General features: G+C 41.3%; 1 protein-coding gene across 1 annotated transcript in view; it reads left to right on the forward strand.

Annotated features, from left to right (window-relative positions):
- The window catches only part of DST (dystonin), a 314972-nt gene that overhangs the window by 89933 nt on the left and 198476 nt on the right, over nucleotides 1–26563 (forward strand). The window contains exon 5 of the mRNA XM_067294163.1: nucleotides 8739–8800. Coding sequence (XP_067150264.1) covers nucleotides 8739–8800 — 62 coding nt within the window. The remainder of the gene's footprint in view (nucleotides 1–8738; nucleotides 8801–26563) is intronic.

A 26563-nucleotide genomic window follows, 5' to 3' on the forward strand; every position in this document is an offset into this window, starting at 1 on the left:
CATGCGACTAAAGACATACTTTTATAAACTGTTTTGTTTCATTGCAAGTATATTGCTTAAGTATCAAAGCAATTTGTTTAAATTTTTGTGCTCTAGTCTTTTCAGAAATATAGACATTTAAATAAAACAGTTTATAGTAGAATTTAGTCATGGAGAATTGCAGATTTCCCCATATAAGTATTGTTGTGTTCCAAATCAAAACATTTAAACTCTTGCAATATGTTAGTTTTCTCTCCACAAATTAATCTGCAGTAATGTGTCACTGCTTTGCTTGTAAGGCTGGGAAGCTGCTAAAGTCACTCACTAAAGTTGAGTGGACAAACACACATTAAATAAAACACGGATGAAAGGGTGATATCTTTGGATTGTGTTTGCAGCTGTTGCAGTCAAGACAACTTCATTGGGAGTCCCACTTAAGGGACAACTGAATGTAACGCAAAGTAAAAGCAGTCAAGTTCTCCAGTTTATTTTCAATCCTTATATTTTCTAGCATGGTATTTTCTTCAACTTTTCTAATATTTGAGCACTTCAAAGTCTGGTGCTTTTATGTCTGTCATCAAATTTAGTTCACATTCTACCTAAAAATGGCATTGTTCCTTTTTTAAAGATCATTTTTTCAGAAAACATTTGTATTTTTTAGCTAAACACATCCATAAAAATTATTTGACGAGTAAAATTTACAAAAATATTTTGTCTTGTGAAAAATAAAAATATCCTATTTGAAAACTTTATCAGAGGTCCTAAATATTAATTATTTTTTGTCATAAAGGCTGAACCCTAATCACAGGAAAGTCAGTGGGGGCTTTACTGTTAACTTCAGTGAAGTCTGCATTTGGTCTTATTTGATAATATCTGTAGCTCCTGGAACAAGACAGAATTTCTAGTTCATCCTCAACTGTTGATCCACGTAGTCCACAGTTTAATACAAGTAGCGTGTGATGGGGTGTCAGATTTTAGAATAAACGGGCAGAACTTTTATGCTGATTCATCCTTGTGAATCAGACCAATGGTGCCTGTGACTTTTGCCCTAGTGTGTAAGAGATTTGATTGCTTTTCAGAGGAGAGGAAACTAAACGGAGAGATGTTTAAATTCTTCACAACAAAATTGGAGCAACCAGAAAATTTGAGAGAAGACCTAAGCTGAGATTCATGTTTCATTGCTGTTCCAATTAACAGTGCAAAGCCCAGGACAGGAGTAAATTTGAATCACTTCCATAATAATGTTCATCTGTGGTCTGGCAAGACATACAAAAAATGAAGCGCTGTAAGCATTAGTGGCTCGCCTAATAGGAATACACAGAGGAGTCACTAGTTTGAAAGAATCTGATACGAACGCACCCTCCATCAGAAGAGGCAGTAGGTGAGCAGGGCACCTTTTCTGGGAAAGTACGGGGCAGCTGATGGCAACTGTGAAGGTGTGTTTGTGAGGGTGCAATTGTGATGGTAACCGCGGACTGTGACACGCGCAGGGACAGCCCTGAGGTTTGTCCTCCCAGTGTCCTCCTCCGACAGCAGCCCATAGCGACCGCCCTGGGAGGAGGAAGAGAAGGATCTGGAGATGCTTTTCCCACCCTTGGGTGGTTTGTGTGTGAGGGTGCTGAGGGCAGTCACGGTAACCCCAGCAGGTAATACAAACTTTCCTCCTAGATATTAAACCTAAATAATAACTATTGGGGGTGTGAGCACTTTCCTTAGATTTTTCTGGTTACTGATGGAAATTTTTCTGGCATAACTTAACTTTCCCCCATGTCATTACATCAGTTTTAGTTTTTAGACATTTAGAAGTAACATGTTGAGAAGGAAAGAAGTCTCAACTGTCATTTTTATCTCATCACTTGTGCCTCATCTTTCTCTCTGAAAAGATGCATTTGTATATATGCACTGCTGTCCTGATTTGTGCACCTTTGTGGATGTGTGGGACCCTTCACAGGTAATTGAAGCTTCACACCTGTGAGCCAAGGGAGGAAGGATTTAAGCTTGTCAGAAGAGAGGAAATGATGGCAATGAGCAACAAGTGGGAAAGAGAAATGAAGGAATTTTACATGACTGAAATAAGATTTTTTAAAGATGCTTTAGGTCTTCGTTGTTAAGAAGTGAGTCTCTATAAGGTTATGCATTTTAAGAGTTTGTGCCTTAACAGCATTCATTTTTGCTTGCATATTTTTTTTTATAGTAAGATACATGCTTTGTGTAAGAATCCTTGCCTAGCCTACTGTCTCTTGATTTTTGGCAGTTCTTCCAAAAGAGTGAGCCGCATCATTTTGCCTGTCCTGAATTCTGTTATCCAAATTTCATTATGTAGACTCATAAACTGTATATATATATTTTTTTATTCCTCCTTCTTACATGCAGATCATCTCTCTCCCTTGCTCCATGTCCTTAGTCTTTCTTCCCCTGTATTATCTAAACTCTGTACCTTACCGGTCTGTCTCCAGATACCCTCTTATTTTGTATTGGGCTGACAAGGCCTCCATTCAGTCTTTCTAAAAAAAGAAGTAATGCGATGCTGTCTCCAGGGCGAGCTACTGCAAACTGCTAGTGCTGTTCCCCAAGCCGTCCTGGTACGTGAACAGCAACAGGGACGCGAACGAGAAACCTTATGAGTTCTGACTCCGTAAATCCAAGGAGAAGCTGATCAGATAATAAATGGCAAACACTAAAATATGAAATAATACTTTTAAGCTTGACAGGCATCTCCTACTCTTCAAGAACAGCTGATTTAAGAATGGTAACGTTATATATGAAAACATATGAAGTAGTCTTTTGAAATATAAAATGTAAAGCACTATCTGTAGCAAAATACACTCTGTTAGAGGAAGCAAACACCTAATAAAAGGCTGAGTTGTCAAGTGAGACAATTACTCCCCCCAGAACCCTGTGATATTTACCCAGGATTTGGGGTGGGGCAGGGTGGGGAGGTAACAAGAACCAGTAGTTGAAATCCTTTAGCTGAGAATCTAATCTTTCCTGACAAACACTTTTATTGCCATTCTAGTTTCGAGTGACTAAATAGTTAAGTATTCACAGAGGTTTGTTTCTTTTCAAGTTAGAAACCACTTGAAAATAAGTTGGGAGTTCCCTGTTTTCCAATAGTTCTTTTCTAATAGCAAACGTCGATCCCAATAAATAGGTCCTGAAACTGTAATGCTTACAGACTCGATATTTCTCTCAACTTTGAGAGTGAGGTTGAATATGCAAAGATCCCCATATCAGGCCTCTAAATTTTTTTTTCCCCAAATCTTTTTAACATTTCTGCAAGACCTCACCATAGCTGTCAATTTGATAGATACACAAATGTGAATTCAGCCTTGATATTTTAATAGCGGAAAGGATATGTTTTTCAATTATTGTATATCATTGCCGAAGTATGTAGGATTTTATATGCCGTGTGTCATAATGAAAATTTGATGTGATAACACACAATTCATAGCATAGATCTGTTCTCATACACTTTACTGATTGTATGTTTGAATTTTAATTTATTCTTTTCTGAGTTGATCTAGTTTAGGAGACTATACAGGAACAAAGGTAATCCCAGTTCTTCATAACAGAGGTATCTTTCACTGAATCATTATTTTAGATAGTTAGTCCCAGTTGATATAAAAGTCTTACAAATAGGTATACCTTAAAAACAGCTATAAGTAAGAATACTTAATAATGTATTATATGAAAGCTGGTAAATTACCTATCATTAAGGTTATTCTATACTTCCCTATCAAAAATTCTGTATTTTTAACTTTTCAAATTAGACTTGTTTAAACTGATATTTTAGCTTCCTAAAGACTGTTTCAGACTCTGACAGATTTGTTAGGTGTCCCGTGGTTCTTAAGTCACGAGAAAGAATGAATAGATTGGTATAGACCTTGGAAGGCACATGGAAAGTTAGGTTAGAGTTTGCAGAAGCAGAGAGGAAGGTCTCCTAGGGGAGGCATTTGAGCACTGTCTGGAGAATTGGATTTTTCCTCTAGGACTTCCACAGTACTGTTACTTCGTTCTGGGTGAGTGTCATAAAATAGATGTTTTTGCGAGAGGTCATGCATCAATTGTGCTCTATTTTCTGAGCATCTCTGCCAAGGTCTTGTTTGCAGAAGTGTTGAGCGCTCAGGCTTACAACAGAACCTGATGAGAACAACTAATCTTTGAACATAAGACTTCTCTGAGAAGCTGGATTTTCAGTGTCTCAGCACCTAGTTGTTAATGTAATTCTTTTTCTCTTCTTTCTGTACAGAATGGGAATAACAGCACCTTCTTCTTGTAGAAGTTTTGAACAAGAAATTATTCTGTAGTATGTGCTCACTCACTATAGTTAGGAATATCAGAGGAAAACCTATAATGAAATGAATTTTTTCTTCAAAGAAGGATTTGGAAAGTGAGCAATGAATAGGTTTGGTGCTCCATATTCAGCAACAACATCAAATATGTTATTGAATAAGTGCTCATCAAATGAGTAGTATCCCTTCTATGCACCGGACAATGGAGAGTCTTATGAAAAAATAATAAATGATCATTTAATTAAATATCATAGTATTCCCAAGAGAGTTGTATTAAGGTTTCAAAGCAAGTTTTAATTCCAGATTTAACTCCACTTCTGAATGCTTCATTTTACAACCTTAATAATGTTCGTTTAATGTAGCTTTTTGAACTTAATGTAAATCACTGTTGTAAATAGAAGCAGTATGTGCAGAAGAATTAGTGAATTTATACATCAGTAAGGAATAATGGATATCAGGGCTTTTGTAAACACCTGGATGAATGTAGAAAAACCTGTTGTCTAGCTGACCATTCTTGGAGGTAAACAAGTATCAGAGGAGTAGCAAACTTAACTTAGCAGTGCAAGAAGATGCCAGGAAATGGATATATTTTGCAAGTCTGTCACTAGTGGAGGAACTCCCAACTTTCATCTTTTCACCATTAGGATGAAGAAAGAAGAACAGAAATTTGCAGCTTTTCTAGAAAATTAAGGGATTTGTTCTCTTGTACAATTCTTGCACTCTTTTTGCCTTTCCTCATGTCAGTCTTGAGGTGTAAGTGCACTTTTCTGCTCTTTCAAGCTGATGGCCTGTGAGGCAGTTGCTCCAAGGTGATTTAAAGTTGCGGTTAGTGGCCTGGAGGACTTGCCAGCTGCTCCTCCCAGGACAGCATCCCAAGGAGAGACACTGGTGTTGTGTTGATAGGAAAAGCGTCTTCCTGAGAAATCATTCTCTTTTGCCCATGCTGTGATCCAGACAAGCATTAAGACTCATGGAAAGGGCCATCAGAGTTAGAAGGACCTGGCCTCTGAATTTGTAATTTGGATTTTGTGAGTAAATACAAATTTTCTAGTCTGCAGCCTCTTTAGGTACATGACACTTTGCCCTGATGTTGCAGTGTAGATTCATAAAGTAGGTGTCAAATCTGTTAAGATGATAGATATAGACTATAGATATTTTCCTGAGGCACTTTTGGGGTATTTAAAGCATAAGAGACTTTTAATTGGTCTGGTATATCAGAATGTACCTGCAATAGCAGGTGAAGGTGCAGAGGCTCAAGTTGATTATTTAACCATTGCGGGTTTTTTGTTATGACCTACAGTTCAGATGATCTAAGGAGATGTGTTTTCTCCCTATGACTGCTGCCTTGCTGCTGATCCCTACACTGTCTTGGCACTGCTTTTGTTTTGTGATGACGCTCTTACTTCCTAGACACTGTTCAAATAAGCAAGAAAATAGACTTCCTTGTTTGAAAAAGCTCAATATTTGTACTCAAATATGTATTAATGCACTTAAAGTTAAAAACAGACAGACATATATGCTTAGTTTAGTGCTTATTGTGAGTTAAATCCAGCAGGTTTGTATTTTGCTTGCTGTAACAGCAGATGGACTGTTTGCTCATGTGCTTTTTTTTTTTAAAAGGGGAGTTGCTACTTTCTGTCAGCCAGGAGAAGCCCTAGCCACTACTTTGCTTTCCTTTTCCTGAAAAGAAAAGAAACGGTGAAGTTTGGAAGTGAAGAATGAGACAGTTTAATAAAGAGGAGCGGGACTTGAGCCCCGGGCTGGCGGAGCAAATGTGCTGCATGGGTCAGTAACGCGGGGCTGCTGCGCTCATCGCCTTCCCGGCTTGCAGCAGCGCGTCGGCTTTGCCCAGGGAGGTGGTTAGAGCTGCTCCGAGCGGGCAGCAGACTTGTGCCGGGGAGAAGCCGCTCTCGGGATGGGAAGTGCAAACTTCTCACAAAGAAACTTGCACTGGCTTTCATTTCTTAGTTTTGTATTTTGATCATGAAGCTCCCATATTCTCTAGTTGTTTCATATGGTATTTTTGATTTGGTATGTTGCTTTGAAGTTGGGCATGCTAAATACTGTTGCGCTGTACTTTGATTCAATTGTGCATTTTCTTTTCTTGGAGGAGTTTGGTTTTGATTAAAAACACAATTTGTTTTTCTTATCCTTGTGTTTTTCACAACATGACAGGTGACAGTTTTCTTCCTTGTTACACTTTTGTGTTTGCCATACATATAAATTTTTCTATGAGTGTATGTGTAATGTGTGTGTGTATATATATGTATAAAAGGAATATGGGTAGTAAGCATCACTCTTTTACTTATGTTAGCATTTTAATTGAAAATAGAGTTGAAATTAATAGTCACTACATATTCTAACAAGATAAAAGGAAGTGAACTTTTTTTACTTTTTTTTTTCCTGTTGTCACAGTAACATTTCCTCAAATGTAAACTTTGTGGTAGTTAGTCAAAACTAGCTGAGATTACCTTAAAAAAAAAAAAAAAGACACATTATACACTTGTGAGCTGAAATATTAAATTCTGGAATTTGGAAAACCTTTTAAACAGCTATCCATAATGGAACAGTTATAAGTGAAAGTATTTCTGAATTTCTTTCTCTTCTGACTTACTGAGATTTTCTGTTCTCTATATCTACAAAACCAGAGCTTCTTGCTTATTACAGTAAATTACGTTGGAAATGCTGGATTGCTAAATGAAGGTTATTTTAAAAAAGAAAAGTGTGTGTATATATATAGCAAAAGGTTCACTTAATCTGACAGATTTTTCTCTCAAATACTGCTTGCTTTGCTCTTTAGTTTGTCTCTTAATCCTCTTTTGGGATCCTCAGCCAGGATAAGAGTATGGAGCTGTGAAGGAGGAAAAAGAATATGGCAGAACTTTATAAGATCTTGTGTGGCCTGGAGAAGCTGTTTAAGGAATAGTCACGGTTCTGCACAAAGCTGAATGTACATGTGCAGAGCAGATACGAACTGTAGAACTCATTGCCACAGTGAACTGTGGATGCCAAAATTATAGGTGTGTTAAAAGGGTCAAAAAATTAGAAGAAAAAATCCATCTATGACTCTTAAACACAAAGATGCGTATATGTATGTATAAAGTCTGTAAGCCACAGACTGGAAGAGTATACAAAGGAAAGCATTGTGTGCTTTGGCTTGTCTTGTTCTTGTGTTCTTTCCCAAAGCATTCGTTTCTCACAGCAGTCAGAAACGTGGTGCAGTGCTCAGTTTGGTCCAGGATGGATCATCTTATGATCTCATGTCATTTTGAAAGACCTCAGTATCACCACAGAGACTTGAAAGTTCATGAACATGGACCTGCTGTGAAATTTTGGGGTGGCTTTTTTTTGCGCTACTTCTTCTACCTTTGACCAATCCGAAAATAATATTTTTAATGTAAAACGCAGGCTCTGATTCAGTCTTCTAGTGATGGAGGTAGCTGAAGAAGAGATCTTGTTTTGCTACCTGAGTTCACTGCTAATTCCTAGCCACTCTACAAATAGCCCAAGTCAATGAAACAGCTGCAGTTCTGTTGTGCAGGGTCTTAAGGGATCTTGCTATTTTAGGCTTGCACAGATGGTACCTGTCGTAATGCACTGTGGCTCCTGCCTCTGGGGAGCGCCGGGGCTTCAGTGGGGCTGAGGCATCTCCTCTGGAGCAGTTGTGCTGGACGTTGACTGCCTAATGACCCCGGATAGGTTTGCTGAGATAATTTAACTCCTGGGCTGGAGTCGTAGTTACTGTTTCTTTAACATGGCTCTAAAATGCATATATATACTAACCATCTGTAAGTGGGATGCTTGGGGGGCTATTGTTCTTCTTGTTTCTTCTCAATATTTTGTGGGGAATCATTTGCACTAACTATTGCACCAAAGGGAGAGTTGTTGGCAATAGCTGGGCCCCACACCTGGGTTAGCAAACATCCCTATTTATAAAATATTAAAGATAAGAGGGTGCTTTCTCTGAATAAAGCTGTAGCTCAGGCTTGCATATTGGAACAAGAGTGATATTGTAGTCAAAAAGCCTAGTGATCAAAAGGCAGACTTTCATATAGAGATTTTTCTACTGGTAAATGCTTTAAAATTTGATTAGATTTTAGAGGCTGAAAGTAGTATTTATAGCTCCTACAAAGTTTGCCTTGATCTTTTTAGTACATCTTAGGGAATGGTGGACTTTTTTGTGGGAATTTATCTTTCTGTTAGTATTGCTGCTTTCCTAACAGCACGGCTCTAGCTTTTACAGCAGAGGAACTCACTTGGAAGTTCAAGAAACTTTTGCGTGACATGCTGTGAAGTACTGTGAAAACATTGACGCATTATTATTTTAATTAGACATTTCAGAACTTTCACATGTTCTGTTTTTTTTTAACATTGCTAGATTGCTAATTTTATAAAGCTGTCTATAAAAGTCTTCTGTGTTGTTTATAGAACTGTTGAAAACTCTTCTTTTCACCTTTTTTCCTCCAGATGAACGGGACAAAGTACAAAAGAAGACCTTCACAAAATGGATAAATCAGCATCTCATGAAGGTCAGTTGATATTTCCGTGATGTCTGGATGACTGATTATTATGGCAGTGATTTTGTGTTTTACTAAATGTTTGATTTCAGAATGTAGTAGTATTGTACGTAGTAGGGAACTCAAACTAGGAAGATCTTAAATTGCAAGGTTTATGGATGTACTTTGTCTTTGAGGAGTCATGGGGGAGCTGAAATGCTGCTGTCTGAAATCCCAAAGGGATCTATTTCACTGCTTGCATTTGACATGAAAATGAATCAAAATTTAAGGGACATTATTTCCTTTTACAAAGCTTGACTTTTTTATAGCCTTAGACTGTCATGGCTGTAGCAACACTGCTAAAGCAAATTAAAAATATATATATTTTAAAAGTACCATATTAATTTGAGGATGGGGGAATAACCTTGAGAAGGATGCAGCTAGGTCAGCCAGTGGCATCAGTATGCTGCTCATGAATTAGAAATAGAGGCTTTCTACAGATGAAAATCATTTCTCAACATCTTTCTTTTGAAAAATAGTGAACTTTGCCTCAGGGGCACAACGCATCATTTTAACAACATGTACAGCTTTTAGTCAACAGAGGACTAAAGGCTATGAGTTCACCTTCACTGCATGGCCTTTCAGTTCTAAATTTAATCTGCTGTTTCAGCGCCAACTGTCTAGCCCAGACATCTCTCTGGAGAAACAGATTGTATAATTACTTAACATAACTTGCTTTGATTTTTTTTTTTTTCCAGAGGTTGATTTCATGCAGAAGTCACATTAAATAAAAATGTATCTGCAAGCTGTCAGGGTTGAGATTTAATTAATGAGTATAATGTTCAAATGCTGTTGGAAAGATTTGCATGTGTTCACATTTAGAGCGAAATACAATTGGGGGGAGAGTTAATGATTTTCTCTCTGCTTCTTTGCTGCACTGTGGGGGCTCCTAGAATATTTAGAAGATGCAGAATTCTAGTTTTGTATCTTTTAAAAATTCTAAACCAGGCTACCTCGTGGAGAGGGAGCGACTTTAGGAAGCTAGCAAGGCCCAGGTGATGCTCAGTGAAATCAGTCACAGGTTTCGTGGAAGCCGTTCATGGCTTAGGAGGAGACCTCTCTTCCAGCGTGGTCTCTCAGTCCTTCCTGCAATGGTGGATCTGCCGGGAGCGTCCTGACATGGGCCTCTGTGCTGCAGCTGCGCGCAGCTTTCTGTGAGCAGGGGGGTTCAGAGTCGCAAAATGACACTTATGGTCATGCTAATAGGTAATCCTTTGCGGATCTGCTGGACCCAAAGGAGGCATGCTGTGTAAAACAGCTGCCCCAAGTACCCCGTCTAGTTGGACACCTCCTCATCTTCATCCTGGAATACCCAAATGACTGCGTGTCCTTGCAGGGGGTTTGTACTTGTCAGTGAGGAAAGGCCATGGACTGCAGACCTGTTGATTCTCTTTGTTCTCTGGATTTTACTTCATATTTACAGTGTAAGAAATGTATCCACTGTCCAGTAATTCAAGCAAATTAGATTAAAAGAAAAACAAATGACGTACAAGATGACTGCCAGTACCCTGGCAGCAAAATGCAATCTCCAGATTAACCAACATGCGTTTCCCCTTATGATTTACCATAATTGTTACTGTGTTTGCAGAGGCCACTAATGTGTTCCCATATTACAGATAAGATGCAGTTTTAGGCTTTTCTGCTTCAAACAGAAAATTATCTTAAGCTTTTTGGAGAGCAGTCCTTTAATACAAACTCTTTACAGAAGAGCAGTGTCCTGAAAATTGTATTCACGTACACCATTACTTTACATGATTTTAAGACATGCACAGTCATTGTTGCCATACACTCAGCCTCCTGGGAGCAGTTTAAAGAAGATTTAGGCTCTAAACCTGTAAGGAAATGGGGGTGAGCAGTTCAGTCTAAGCCCTTTTGACTTGCTTGTTGAGGTCAGTGGCCTTAGGCCTTCATCTCCAAATCACCCTTTGTGTGAATGTACACATGTGCGCTGCTGGCCTTGATTTACATCTCAGATTGCTCACTTTACAGTTCAAGTAGAAGACTGTTAATTTACAGAAATATAATTTGACTGTATGTCTTCCATTAACTTGAAATTTTTGTAGCAACTCTACTTTGTTTTTGCAGATACTCAGCTTGAAAGCAGTTGGTGATACAGTTGTCAAATTTCTGTTCTTATGGCATTTTTTATAGGACAGTGACTTGCATGAAAGTTAAAATTAAATCAATCTGTAAAACTGTCTCTTAAGATACGAGACACAAGGGCATATTTAGAAAATACTATACAATGGAGTGAATGCAGAAAAAATTAGCACCAAAAATGGGTGAATTTCTTATAGAGTCGCTAGAATTGTCATGGTCTATGCATTAAAGTTGAATCTGACCCATAGTTTTCAGCTTTATTACCTTGGATTTGATACAAAATAGATGCAACTCTTATATACCTACTGACTGCCATAGCTTGTTGCAGACGATAAGGTAGAAGACAGCTTATTTCAGGCATCTCAATAGCTATGTTTGAGCTAATTATCTAGACTCCTCTTATAGCTGGTAAAGTGAACAAGCCTTCTAGATGTCTTAGTCCTCTATCGTAGGGGGAGATGAAGTGTGTCCTGGGAGCACTTTCTCTCCACCGACTAGGAAGGAAGCATGTGCGCTTTATTTCTCACTGTGTCATGGCCCACCTAGACGTGGAAGGGATGAACATGACCATGGAAGGCACCAGACCATGCCTGTGGGGGCCATGGGAAGGGACTGTGCTTTGCTTTTTGTGTGTGTGTGTGCGTTCTTTACCTTCTTTTTTGCCTTTTTCTTTTCTCTTTCCCCTTTTTCATTTTTCTCCATTTTCTTCTTCCTCCCCTACTTCTCTCTTTTTCTCTCCCCTACTTCTCCCTCTTTCTTTTTTTTTTTTCCCCCCCTCCCCTACTTCTCCCTCCTTGTTTGTTCTGTTCCGTGGCCATTTTAATTAATAATGCCTCCAGCAGGTGAATGCAGCCAGGGAAGTGCGCATGGGATGTGGCTATGGAGGACCCTCTTTTACCCCTCCTGGGAAACCTGCATGCTCGATCACCTCCCTGAAATGCCTGTACACCAATGCACGCAGCTTGGGGAACAAACAGGAAGAACTAGAGATATGTGTGCGGTCGCAGGGCCATGATCTCATTGCCATTACAGAGACATGGTGGGACAGCTCACATGACTGGAGTGCTGTCATGGATGGCTATGTGCTTTTTAGGAAAGACAGGCCAGGAAAGCGAGGTGGTGGAGTTGCTCTTTATGTGAGAGAGCAACTGGAATGTATTGAGCTGTGCCTAGGGGTGGATGAAGAGCGAGTCGAGAGCTTATGGGTAAGGATCAAAGGGCAGGCTAGCATGGGTGACAGTGTTGTGGGTGTTTACTACAGGCCACCTGATCAGGAAGAGGAAGTCGATGAGGCCTTCTACAGACAGCTGGAAGTAGCCTCACGATCCCAGGCCCTGGTTCTCATGGGGGACTTCAACCACCCTGATATCTGCTGGAAAGACAACACAGCTAGGCACAAACAGTCCTGGAGGTTCCTGCAGAGCATTGGTGACAACTTCTTGACCCAGGTGGTGGAGGAGCCAACAAGGAGAGGTGTGCTGCTGGACCTCGTACTAACAAACAAAGAAGGACTGGTGGAAGATGTGAAGGTTGGGGGCTGCCTTGGCTGCAGTGACCATGAGATGGTGGAGTTCAGGATCCTGCGAGGAGGCAGCAGGGCACCAAGTAGGATCGCAACCCTGGACTTCAGGAGAGCAAACTTTGGCCTCTTCAGGGACCTACTTGGAGGAATCCCATGGGTGAGGGCCCTAGAAGGAAGGAGTGTTCAAGAGAGCTGGTTAATATTCAAACATCACTTCCTCCAGGCTCAAGAGCGGTGCATCCCTATGAGTAGGAAGTCAAGCAAAGGAGGCAGGAGACCTGCATGGATGAGCAAGGAGCTCCTGGCAAAACTCAACCAGAAGAAGGAAGTATACAGAAAGTGGAAAGGGGGACAGGCCACTTGGGAGGATTATAGGAATGTTGTCAGAGTATGCAGGGATGCGACGAGGAAGGCTAAGGCCCGTTTGGAATTAAATCTGGCTAGAGATGTCAAGGACAGCAAGAAGGGCTTCTTCAAATACATCAGTAGCAAGAGGAAGACTAGGGGAAATGTGGGCCCTTTGCTGAATGGGGTGGGTGCCCTGCTGACGAAGGATGCAGAGAAGGCAGAGTTACTGAATGCCTTCTTTGCTTCAGTGTTTACTGCTCAGGCCAGCCCTCAGGAACCCCAGACCCTGGAGGCAAGAGAGAAAGTCTAGAGAGAGGAAGACTTTCCCTTGGTGGAGGAGGAGTGGGTTAGAGATCATTTAAGCAAACTTGACACCCACAAATCCATGGGCCCTGATGGGATGCACCCACGAGTGCTGAGGGAGCTGGCGGACATTATTGCTAAGCCACTCTCCATCATCTTTGAAAGGTCATGGAGGACAGGAGAGGTGCCTGAGGACTGGAAGAAAGCCAATGTCACCCCAGTCTTCAAAAAGGGCAAGAAGGAGGACCCAGGGAACTACAGGCCAGTCAGCCTCACCTGCATCCCTGGAAAGGTGATGGAGCAGCTCATCCTGGAAGCCATCTCCAAGCATGTGGAGGACAAGAAGGTGATCAGGAGTAGTCAGCATGGCTTCACCAAGGGGAAATCATGCCTAACCAATCTGATAGCCTTCTATGATGGAATGACTGGCTGGGTAGATGAGGGGAGAGCAGTGGATGTTGTCTACCTTGACTTCAGCAAGGCTTTTGACACTGTCTCCCATAAAATCCTCATAGACAAGCTCAGGAAGTGTGGGTTAGATGAGTGGACAGTGAGGTGGATTGAGAACTGGCTGAATGGCAGAGCTCAGAGGGTTGTGATCAGTGGCGCAGAGTCTAGTTGGAGGCCTGTAGCTAGCGGTGTCCCCCCGGGGTCAGTCCTGGGTCCAGTCTTGTTCAACTTCTTCATCAGTGACCTGGATGAAGGGACAGAGTGCACCCTCAGCAAGTTTGCTGACGATACAAAACTGGGAGGAGTGGCTGATACCCCAGAAGGCTGTGCTGCCATTCAGAGAGACCTGGACAGGCTGGAGAGGTGGGCAGAGAGGAACCTCATGAAGTTCAACAAAGGCAAGTGCAGGGTCCTGCACCTGGGGAGGAATAACCCCAGTCACCAGTACAGGTTGGGAGCTGACCTGCTGGAAAGCAGCTCTGCCGAGAAGGACCTGGGAGTGCTGGTGGACACCAAGTTAAGCATGAGGCAGCAATGTGCCCTTGTGGCCAAGAAGGCCAATGGTATCCTGGGGTGCATCAGGAAGAGTGTTGCCAGCAGGTGGAGGGAGGTGATCCTCCCCCTCTACTCAGCCCTGGTGAGGCCACATCTGGAGTACTGCGTCCAGTTCTGGGCTCCCCAGTACAAGAGGGATGTGGCACTATTGGAGCAAGTCCAGCGAAGGGCTACAAAGATGATTAGGGGACTGGAGCATCTCTCTTATGAGGAAAGGCTGAGAGAGCTGGGCCTGTTTAGCTTGGAGAAGAGAAGGCTGAGAGGAGATCTTATCAATGTGTGCAAGTATCTGAAGGGAGGGTGTCGAGAGGATGGGACCAGACTCTTTTCAGTGGTGCCGAGCGACAGGACGCGAGGCAATGGGCACAAACTGAAACACAGACACTTCCATCTGAACATGAGGAAAAACTTTTTCACTGTGAGGGTGACAGCGCACTGGAACAGGTTGCCCAGAGAGGTGGTGGAGTCTCCTTCTCTGGAGATATTCAAAACCCGCCTGGATGCAATCCTGTGCAATGTGCTCTAGGTGACCCTGCTTGAGCAGAGGGGTTGGACTAGATGATCTCCAGAGGTCCCTTCCAACCTCAACCATTCTGTGATTCTGTGATTCTGTAATCTCCTGTTCTCTTACAACATAATGGCCTCAGGAAAGTACCAGACTTTTATCCCTTTATAGTAGTGTAGTCAAAAGAGTTTTTTCTAGGTCAGCAGCATGTTGCTTTTACGGGCTAGCATCGTTCGTAGGGGGATGGCAGTGAAAGCTGCTGTTGTTCTTTTAGTTAAATTCTGTATATATGGGATTCACTGAGTAACCACAAATTACAACGTGGGTGAGAAATAGTTACCCTTCTGCCCTCTGTTGCCTGTCTTTCTTTGTGTTGGGTTCAAAGCATGCAAGTGTATGCTAAACTTCAGTATCTAAGGTTAATCCCGTGTTAGTTCAGCTGACTAGCTGAGCATGTATTTGTGTGCTTTGCTGCAGTAGAAGCAGAGTCATTGCAAAAATATTTCCTGTAAACAATCTTGAGATAGGAAGTTTTATATAGAGATACATACCATAATTATGTTACTTGCAAAATTCAGTTGTGCAAATCACATTCATATTGCACAGTTCAAGGCTAAATGGACTGTCACTACATCTTTTAAATGCTGAAGTTCCTTCATTTTGAATGTATAGTTCTCAGGGCTGATGACCGTATTGCGCTTGCTAAGGCTACTGTTTAATGTCTGGTGGTGGAGCTCTAGTTCAAACGTTATCTTTTGCTGGATGTTGACGTATGGCCGGGAGAGGCAAGATACTGGCCACAGCCTTGGCGGGTGCTGTGGTATGTGCTCCCAGGGTGACGGTCGCATTCCTGGCGTGGCGGCGCGCTGCATGAGGCGCTCCTCTCGCAGCTTCTCAAAACACGTGTCTGCTTGTAGCAGGTACTCAACTTTGCTGCTGTCAAAATGGAATGTTAAATACTAGTACTTTTACAGCAGGAGGTAACACCTGACCCAAAAAAAGCAGGTAAATTTGTGAAAGTAGAGTTTTTCATTCTGATGTACCGTTCACGTGGTCTTAAAGAAGTGAAATCCTTCTTGCACGATCGCCCGGAAGTTCTTTAAATTCATTTGAAACGCAGACCCCGATATCTACAGACAGAATGAGAAGTGTGGAATAAGGGTGGGAAGAGGAAAAAACAGAGAAGGTGATGATGGAAAAAGAGTAAAAGCAGACAAATTCTTCTTTCTTCTTCACTTCCTTTCTCAAACCAGTTTAAAAATATTTTGTAGCACCAAAGCTTAGTCTTGACAGATTAAAGGGGGTGTTTTGAAGTACTTAAGGTTTCTTTATTAGAAATTACGGTGTATATAAAATGGGGCTGAAGGCAAGGTAACAAGAGACTGGCTAGATCAGTGGTCTAATAGCAAATAGAAATACATAATGCCTGAACACCCAAATAGTTTGCCTCCAGAGGAAAGCCTTTTTTTCGCATTTCGTGAAAGGAAAGGTTGTGTGTCTGCTAACAGACCTTCAGGCAGTAACGCTTGTCGCCGTTCGCCTGGACCGCCGGGGTCTCGGGAGGACCATGCTTGGCTTGGGAGCAAGGGGCAGCAGCATCCCTGCGTGGTGAAGAGCGGCTCCAAAAGTCCCTAGTAAAGGTCTTTGGGGAAAGAAGGCTTTATAAGCAGCTGGACAAAATGCTTTTAAAACTACTCTGTCGTTGTTTTCTGTAAAAACTCTGTGTTCAAAATTGTGTACTGTACTGTAGGGATATAGTGCTAGTGTGTTAGACAAAACTGCTTTTTGCCCTGCAAAGATCAAATGAATAATTCAGAATAGAAACCTGAAGTTATTGATTCCTGTGGATCCTTCAGACAGGACACAACTTGCAAATGGCTGCTTGGATCAATGGCTTTGTGAAATGTTCAGGTATGCATTTAATGGCAGAGGAACCGTTCTGATGCACTGCAGTCATTCCCTTGTTGAAAGTTTGCACTTTATTGATGCCCGTGGTTATCATTATAACAGCACCACTCCCCACTATCTTCTTTTTAGCTATGCAGTTGACCTGTTGTTTAAAATTCCCCATCTCTTCTTTTAGAAATGAATGCTTTTTAGCTCTACATTTTAATATGTTCTAAGGGGTAAAGCACTTGGTATTAGTTGAACTATGGTGACTTTTTTTAAAAAAAGTCTCAACTTAAACCCTTCATTTTTGCAACATACTTTGACAGAGCATGTTTTGACTTCTTTTGTGTTTAAGGAAAATACTAAGAAGAACATTTGCTATGCAAGTACATCTAAATGAATTCCTTGTAGTTAATTCTGACAGCTGCTGTAAACTGTGCTGGGAACAACTCCTGTAAAATAATACCTGAAATGTGGCAAGTAGCTTGCTGCGCTTGCCGCTTTAGTCACTGGGTGTAGCCAAGGTATCAATATTTCCTCCACCTATTTTTTTTTTTAGTTTATCAGCAGGACCTATTGGCTTCTTGGTAGACAGAAGAAAGTTTCAGCTTTTCTGAAATTTTTTCTGTTGTGTGCTTAGGACTATTTTTAAAGATATTGACTAAGCAGAAATGTTTTTGCTTTGAGCCATCTTCCTTCAGCAAAACATAAAAAATTAACTCATGGAGAAAGAACCTGCTGTTAAAGGTGTAAAGGAGTATTTGGTTTTGGTATTATCCCTGGAAATATGCATGATTATAGTTTATTCATCCCACATTGTGTATACAAATTTTTCAAAAAATCTACCATCTCCAGTCGGCTTAGTATAATCTCTGTCTGCTTGCAAAGAAGAACAGCAAGCAAACTCAGGATCTTACTGGTGTTTAATAGAAGTTTAGAAGTGGGGAGGCTGGAATCCAGGAGACTGCGACAGAAAGTGCTAGCAGGATGCCAGAAGTAAAAGCTGATAGAAGAGGAGGAAATTATACAAAGTTAAAGAGGCTAATGATAACCCACATCACGAAATCTCTCTGCAAGTAAATAAATAAATAAATCCAAGTCAATAAAAACTGTGCCACAGATTTCAAGTTTATTTGATCCATTTTAATGCATGCAGACTTCATGACTAATTGGGAGCAGAAAAGAGAATAATTGAAAACAGTAAATTAAATATACATAAAATATGCGATAGCTTAAGTGCATTGATATTTATATGGCATGCAACACTTTTGAACCAGTTGAGTGTATGGTTTTATGATCCCTTTTACTGTCATTTTCTTTAATTGTTTTATGCAGGTGTGCACACATGAAAGAATAAGAAGTAGAAGTCTACCATGAGATTATTGTGAGATGAAATAGAACTATTAGCACTAATAGCCTTCCTATAGCCGCCTAATATATTAATTTATTAATTCATTGTCTTTTTGCAGGTTTATTGTTTGCAGTTAGCTCTCAGCATAGATTTTATTTAATATTTCATTATTTAATCCTTAGAGATTGTAAGAGAGAAAATTGTATCATTTGCAATTATGTGGGTTTTTTTAATTGATTGTTAAATTATTCATGAAGTTATATTTTATCTGTATCCTTTTGATGTGTCCACATTTAGTAGTCATTTATATGTCAGGTTAGAAATACTCTGGCTTGATCCTGCTTCCGGTGAGGCCAGTATGAGCTGTGCCATTGACTCCAGCAGAAGTAGTATTTGTCCCAGTACGTGAACCCAAATAGTAAAGCAACCTCAAACATTCAGTCATAAGCCTTACAAAAATACTTCATTCTACAGCAGTATTTCCTATACTTTGGAGACCCAGTCTTTCCCTGAGGTAGAGTATGCAGGTGTGTGACTGTGTGGGGACGGAAGGTCAAAGGAAACATGGTTTTCCTGCAAAGAAGTGTGCGTTGTCTGTTAAAGGTGTTTATGGTGCTTTGAACAGGTTCATTTAAAAATAGTAACATATTATTTGAAACTCTCAACTATCTAGTGAAATAAAGCATCTTGACTTCAATCACAACAGTTCCGTCTGCCAACCTTAGATTTTTACCTGCTTTGGGCTTATTCAAATAAACCAGTTGTTTATGACTGCTTTAGGCAGGTGCAGAGTAACCACATGGGTGGTCACTCTGCACTGTACTACGTTGGCCTGAGTTAGAGTATCCAGGTAGCTTTACGCTGCATAAGCCAGGCTTATTGGCTGGGTTTGATATGATGTTATTTACATTTTAATATTTTAAACAACTCATTTCTGATCAGGTAGATTTGATGCCACACAGTCCAGGGCTGGGAAGGAAAGGCCAAATCGTTTGAAAGCAGCAGGGAAAGGTGAAGAAAATTGGTTGCAGTGTATAACAGAAACATTGGGGAGTGTCTCAGACTAAAGACGAAACAGGAGAGAAGGTGGTCCCGGTTGTGCGATTTCTGCTGTAGACCACTGAAGTGGAACAAGGCGGTTGACGACACATCTGTTGTCACTAGCTGGCATTCAAAGGACAAGGCTCTGGCAGGGGGGAGATCCTTTATCCTCATAACTGACAGGAGAAGTAGATGTCAGAGTCAACATTTAAACTGGTCATCTAGATGCCCTTTATAGTCCATGAAAAAAAGCTCATCTTAAAATAGGTGTGCAAAATAGGTCTGGGCACCTTGACGTCCTTTTCCCTGGCTGTTGAAGGGGTAAGTGTGGCTAGCTGAGGTGCCAACGTTTGTCCTGTGAGGTGAGTCCCCTCCAGAGAGACCTTCAAGCTTTTGGGACGTGCTGGAAATAACGTGTTTTATCAGGTTAAGAGAAGTGCTGGCAAAACTGCTAGTTTTGGTCTTGACTAATCGGGAGGAAAGGCCTCAAAATCTAAAAGGGGGAGGTACCTCAATCACAAAATCACAGACCAGCCTTTCAAAGCAAAGAGAAGTTAGCGCAGAAAGAAAGGACAGCAAACATGAGCAGCAGCAGTCTGCTGAATTGCTTGCTGAAGCAGCAAAATTCGGCAGACTCAGGAAACCAGTAGGCAGGGTCTCGTGGGGAAGTAATCCAGAAGCGAAGGGGACGCCGGAGACCTGGCAGTCCCTGAAAGCGCCTGTGTTGAAGGCACAACGGCAGGCTGCAGATGGGGAGGGCAGATAGCAGGCACAGTATAGGATGTGTTGCTGCTTTTAAGAGCTGTGACAAATCAAAAGGAGCCATGCAGAAAGTGGAAATAAGGGCAACATGACTAAGGAGTAGTAAAGCAAAGCATGATGGGATAAAATCAGACAAACAAAGGTCCAAAATGAGTTATAATAAGAGCGCGACGTAAAAGTCAACATGTGAATGATTCTATAAGTCAGAATATGAAGAAGAAAGGAGAATATAGATGCATTACTGAGGGGGGGGAGGAAGAGATAATATTAAAAGGTATAGAGAAGGCTGAAGTACTCAGCCCTCTTCAGACTACAGAAATGCTGCCTTGATGAAACACATCTTAACAAGAAGATGAGAGTAGAAATCAGATAAGGAAGGAGGAGATTGAAGAGTATTTAGATAAGTTACCTGCTTTCTAGTTGCACAGCTTTATTCACTCAAGAGTTAGCAACCAAAGTCATTTATCATTATATTTACAAGTTCACAAAGGACAAGGGACTCCTAGGAGTCTGCAGTGTGGTAGGCATCAGACCTCCCTCCGAAACAGAAGAAAAGGCCGGCGAATTACGAACTTCGCAAATGAATTTTTCTCCCTGGGAAGACAGTGGAAGAAATTAATAAAAAGTCATTTAGTTTGCTAGGATGCCATCACCAGCAACAGCTGCAAGGAGGCAGCCATGGGAGGCAGGTCCAGGGCTGGTGGCTGTCGTGGTTACTGCTGTCAGCGGTGCAGCCCATGGCCCGAGCTGTCCGCCTCTGCTTGTGCCCAGGTAGCTCCAGGAGCTGTGGAGTAGCTCCACACCCTGCCTATGGGCCAGCACAGTGCTGAGGATGTGAGGGGACAACCCTTAATTCTGCCTTTTCATGGGTGTGTGGGCAACAGAAACTGAGAGGTGGCTCATGGTTGTGCTGGTGGGCACGCAGTTGTAAAACTCCAGTGGGCCCCTCTGCCCAGCTGCGCTCCTCCTGCTCTTAACCGTGACAAAGAGTTTGCACTTGTCTGTGATAAAGCAGTAAGAAGATAAGTTTTCTTTGAAAATCAAGGACAGGTTGTGATAATTGAGTTTGTTTAGTCTAAAATAGAGAGGACTGAAAAGAGACATGATAATATGTCCCCACTGTGTAAAAGGTGGTTATGCAGAAGCCAGGGAACAAGAGTTTTCCAAGGCTGGGCCCTACAGAGGGGACGGCAAAAAATTCAGCTTAATTTACAGAAGATTTAGTTTGAAGATTAACAAGGCAGAAAAAGATCCCCAAAGCCAGTAAACATAGCAAAGCACTAAAGTCTACGTATTACATTGTAGATTTTCCTTCATTTGAATTTTCAAGAGTAAATTAGAGAAGCATCTCTGGAGTACTCTAGCCAAGCTCAGTCCTGCTGCAGTGCATTGGGTTGGATGAGATGATCTGTTTAGTCCTTTTTAGCCTTACGTTTCTGTTTTTCTGTGACAGTGACAGGCCTAATATAGCCCAATTCTTCTCTGGCAAAATATTTTTTTAACTTCAAATTCTTAGAGCTGATCAGTGCCAAGTTCTTTACCAAAGCTTGTATTTTCATCACATTAAATTTCGTTCTGCATCAATCCTACAGCTGCAGTGAGAATGCCCTTTTGCAGTGGGCTACTGTGTAAAGTGAAAATGGGTAATGTTTGCTTTACATTCTTCGTTAATCTATACTTATATTCATTTATGCCTTTATAAGCAAAACATTTTAAAAAAGAAACAATAAATGCCACAAGTTGGTCTTTAAACAGATTTTGAGTCACACTTAATTATCATCGTTAATATGTGTGGAGGATGCATCTCATAACAGCTAGAAATGTGATGGAGTTGTAGAGAGAGTTTTATAATGCATTTTTTTGAGTCTTTGTGATTTATAAATATCTTTAAATAACTGTTCAGTTGCCTTCTTGTATAAGACTAAAGAGTATTGTATTGAGGAAAACTCATAAAGGGTTATTGAGGTGCAGAACGGGAGAGGGGTGGACATGCTGATCGCAGCTAGCCCAGGAGCTGTTAATGAGCTGGCAGTTTTGGAGAGTTGCACGGGGACCTCCCGTAACATATGTCAACATGCTTCAGCTCTTCCTGGTGTTCCCTGAGCACTGTTTGTACAATGAAGTGTGCTGTGGTGGAACAGATACTAGCGCTGACTGCATATCTCTGGAACATAAATGGATATTTTAGGACTCTAAATTGTAGCAATTAGGGAAGTAGAGCTCCATTTCATGTTGTAGATCTCCATATATGTTGAGCCTGTGAATCTATACAGCATGGGCTCTACGCAGATGGATTTGCTGATCCCAGTGATGCAAAGTTACTAGCAGTCCACAAAGTCTATGCTGTGAAAGTGTTAAAAACAGTGAAGGAGGAGCCTTGCCAGAGCTGAACTTGGCTCAGGTAATCTTTTTCTTCCTTCACCTTCAGATGTGAAACACTTTTTTAAATAAACACAAAACCTGGTTCTGAGATTCGGGAAACAGTTCTTGGTTCATTTAATTAAAGGAACTCTTTCAATGTAAACATTAAACCAGTATCTTTGGTTAATTTTAGTAACTTCGTTACAATTCTTTTAACTCCTCTGTCTGAGAATCCTAGTAAGCACAAAGCATGCTGACTCCTTCTAGTGTGGCCTTCAGGGTTCCCTGTGGTCTAAAGGTGCTTATTTTGACTTATAAGCCAGCCCTTAGTTTGAATTCTGGTGACTTTAGAGACATCTGCTTCCTTGGTATGAGGCATCTGAGTTCATCTGTGTGCCTTGTGTAACGGCTTGCACACCTTCTGAAGGAGAAGCAGGGCTCTGGCTGAAACTGTCATGTTATAGTCATAAAGAAGTGATAATGATGATGAATAAGTGCAGTGGGATTTGTGGCGGCATTCTTAGTGGCTGGATCTTGATTCTAGTATTAGCTGCCTCTACTGGTTGAAGAGAACCTCATTCAACCCCTTATTTTGAAAACCTTTGAATAGCCAAGCTGGAATGGAGACAAGGTTTGTTTTTCTGTTGGAGACAGAAAGAAGGATTTGAACCGTTTGGTAAGGCTTGTGTTCTGTGTAATAATTATGTTTCAGATATTGCACAACTACTGAAGTTCAGAAAAGGACTTATATATGTGTATGTCCTACTATTTGATATATACATGAGATTATGCACTTGCTTGCGTGTGTGCTGATTTGTGGTTTAGGAGAATGTTGGAGTGCATTTCATGAAACTAAATATAGGAATGTAAGAACAGAAATGGAAGGACAAGATTTAGCAGTGGCCTGAATTTTTTTTTAAATTGAGCAACAGTATGTTTACCTGAAAGCAATATGTGTGTCTTCCTTATGATGTTACTTTGTTAAGAGTTTTTCAGACATGCAAAACAATGAAAGGCTGGGGGGCAAAATGCAAAATAGGGTATGCAAAAACAACAGTTGATCAGATGATATAGTTGTCTGGAAGATATGTGAAGATTAATGTAAAAAAAAAAAAGGTGACTGATCCAAGCTGAGCTACAAGGGCAAAATTTTAGAGTAAATCACAGTTCTGCTAATGTAGAGAGCACTGGCCAGATGAATACAGTGAAGAGCAACCAAGGATGAATTTTAAGTTAGAAAACATTTGACATAAAGAAAGGTCAGGAGTGTTGAACTCAGTATGGGAGACTAGTTTAAAGGTGACTTCTGAAAGTATTTGAAATCATAAATGGATTTTATAAAATGGAATAGCATTTGCTGTTTGGGAAAGTTAACAACGTTGAACCAAGTCAAATAGCTAGAAGATTACTCCTGAGTATGAAATAAAGAACAATTTATTTTCACTGTAACCACAATAAATGCTCACTGTGGAACAGATTAGCAGACTGGCGGGCGAAGTAAAACGGTGCAAGCGAGTTTGAGACCACTGGACTAAAAGTGGATTCGCCATACTTTGCTTGCAAGCATCTCAGCCCAGGGAAGAGCTGGAGCAAGGTTTTGCTCTTGGCGCCGCCTCGCGGGGCTGGGGAGCAGGGTGCTGGGTGCCGGCTCCCGTCCCACACGCGGCGTGCACACGGAGCCTGGGGCGACAGCACCATCTGCAGCCCCCGCCGGGGCCGCTGCGCCCGGCCTCTGCTCTTACAGCCCTAGCAGTGGGTGTGCTGCCCTGAAGCTTTTCTTTGTTTTTAAAAGAGTAGGACTGGTTGCTTGTAGGATTCAGTGCAAAGCAAAGATAACAGAGAGGATACATATTTGGAGTTTGGTTTTCCTCCCAAGAATTTCTGTAAAGTAAATTTTGGCATTAAAATGAGGAGATTAAGGAGCGTAGGACAGGGAGAGGATATACGTGCGTAAGAGCTTCTGCTCCCCTTTTGCCCTGTTTGGCGTGCCGTCAGCGCGGCGGCGGCACGCAGCAAGGGTCCGCGCTGTGCCGAGCAGGCGAGCGGGGTGGGAGTCACCCGGGCGGGATGGCGCTGCGGCGCACTGAGCCACAGCTGCCTACCTTGCCCGGGGAGCCCCGGGGGTCTGGAGAGCAAAATAAGTAGTAGCAAAGACATTTGAGGGAGCAGCCTTGTTTGGCAAATCAGTCACGTGGGAAAGTTTTGGCAAATCTGATACTCTGTCAGTTACAGGCTGTGTTTAAGGCAGGGATCTTGTTGTAACCTGCTGAGCACTTTTGAAAATATTCACATAAATCACGGTCTGTGTCTTGGCATAGTAAACGTTTGTTTTTGTATAAAAGTAAAAGAAAACTCTTTGTATGTGGGGTTTTCCATTTTTTTTTTATGGTATAGGTTTATTTGTTTATTTAGGCTTTGCAATATGATTCCTTAATTTTCAAAGGTGAACGGACAGATAGGAATTTTCAAAGGTTACATAAAACCGTTTCCTCATTTCATATTACTTGTGCTTGCAATATAACCTGTCTTTTAGAAACAAGTTTAAATGCCTTCTTAAGAAGCTGAAAAATTAAGGAAACTATCCCATTTTCCTTTGGAGTAGTGATAATACTTTATATCTATATTGTGCATTTAGTTAACTTTAAGCCTGGAAGAGAGGAGAACAGTATTTGAAAAGACTTTTCCAGGCTATATGGTCTTAAAAAGCCTCTAGTGGACACTTAGTGTTATAGATCTTGATAATGGCTGGGGATGACACTAATTTTATAAAGGCTTGTCAGCTGAACTTCAGTTTTTCAAAATAAACGTGAATCAGGTTTGATTCTAATGCTGTCATTCTGCAGAACCCCTGTTCTGGAAACTGTAAGGAGAGGTCTGGTTTGGTCAGTTCTGCTAACGGTCAGTTCTCTTTAATTATAACATGGGTAGGGGAAGTCCTGATATTTTAAGAAAAATACATGATTACAATAGTCTGCCTTCTCTTACTCTATAAAAATTGGTACATGGGAGTCGCGTTTAGTTATTCCTGCCTTATCTGATTACGTACTTTCTCATGCTTCTTAATGCCTTGATGCAAGATTCTGCTGCACATTAATTTTTATTTCCTATCCTTCATACATGATTTCAATCCAGAATTTAATTCCAAAACTTTCTTGAAACTTTGCATTTTAGGTACTAAGCTTTAACTCACTGTACCATAACATTAATGTCTGTGCAGTTCCTCCATGTGTGGTGTGAGGTGCACATGCTGTATACACAGAAAGGGCCACAACACTATTTTCCTGCCAGATTCACTTCTGAACAAGCCAGTATGGGAGCTCCTTTGCTATTCTGATAGAGGGGCAGCAATGTTAGAGATAGCGACCTTCCCGCTGTACTTCAGCCTGTGCATTTTATATTCTCCATTTTCAAGATTAAGTCTTTTTTTGCTTGCAGAAGGAACAGTTTTTTCCCATATTACCCATACAAGCGTAAGCAGGCTGTGGTTTTATTTTATAAAACTACAGATTTGGTTCCAATATCAGCCTGACACAACTAAAAATATCACAAAAAATGTAAGATGTGGGTATGTTTCATTCAACTTTTCTCCACCGTAGTGCTGCGGTCAGGTCCCCTACCTGGATGTGGCTTTGGGAAGTACTTCAGTGAAAGAGGTTTTAAGCAACTTCACTGCTGATACCCTGGAGTAACCCAGGCAGGTTCTGTCACTATGCTTGGTGTGGTTCAGCTGCTTCATGTGGAAGATGGCTTGTGCTTGCTCTGACCCATGGCAAAACCAGGCATCACTATGTGCAGAGTTAGTTCCCTACATGTAGATATCTAGTGCTACTTGACATGTCTTAGGGTATTCAGGGGTCTGCATGGGACTGGCAGGCAGAACTTTGGCAAACCTTTGTCCTTCTGGAGAAGCAGCTGGAGTATGGGAGGCATGTCCTCAGCACCTACTATGGTCCTCTAGATCTGTGTCTAGGCAGCTGAATCGCATCTTCACCTTCTGTCAATGGACATCAGAAGCAAGGAGACTGGAGGCAGTGGTGTTAGCCTTGCCTTGATGCTAGCCTACAGAAAAGCAAATCAAGCCTAGTGGACTAGGGTCTTTAACTGTAGAAGCAGAATAGTACACTAGGTTGCAATTTTATTGTAACGACAACCAGTGTCAGCTGAACAGCATGATAAAGCTGTGCAAGCTACATGGACTATTTAGATTGCTAGCTTTGGGAGGTGGCAGCCATCGTTATGTTCTTCATTTGTACAATGCCTAACATGCTGGGATCCTTGGTCAAGATTGCAGCTCTGTGACTACTACAGCTTTAAAAGCTGCTTTTACTAGTAGCAGTGCAGGTTCTGCAAGGCACCAGAGTGCAAAGCTTACTGGGAATGTATGATATGAAAATATCTGATGCTCATTTCAAGGGGGATGGAGCTTGGCTTGCCACAGCTGTCATAGCATATATGCCAGAACATGAAGATAAAAAGATGAATCACCTCTGAAATAGTGCCTTAAATCTTCCCAGTCTCCTTTTGGCTGATGAAACCATTTTGTGTCTT

Source organism: Apteryx mantelli, chromosome 3 (genome assembly GCF_036417845.1).
Source record: "Apteryx mantelli isolate bAptMan1 chromosome 3, bAptMan1.hap1, whole genome shotgun sequence".
Taxonomy (NCBI): domain Eukaryota; kingdom Metazoa; phylum Chordata; class Aves; order Apterygiformes; family Apterygidae; genus Apteryx; species Apteryx mantelli.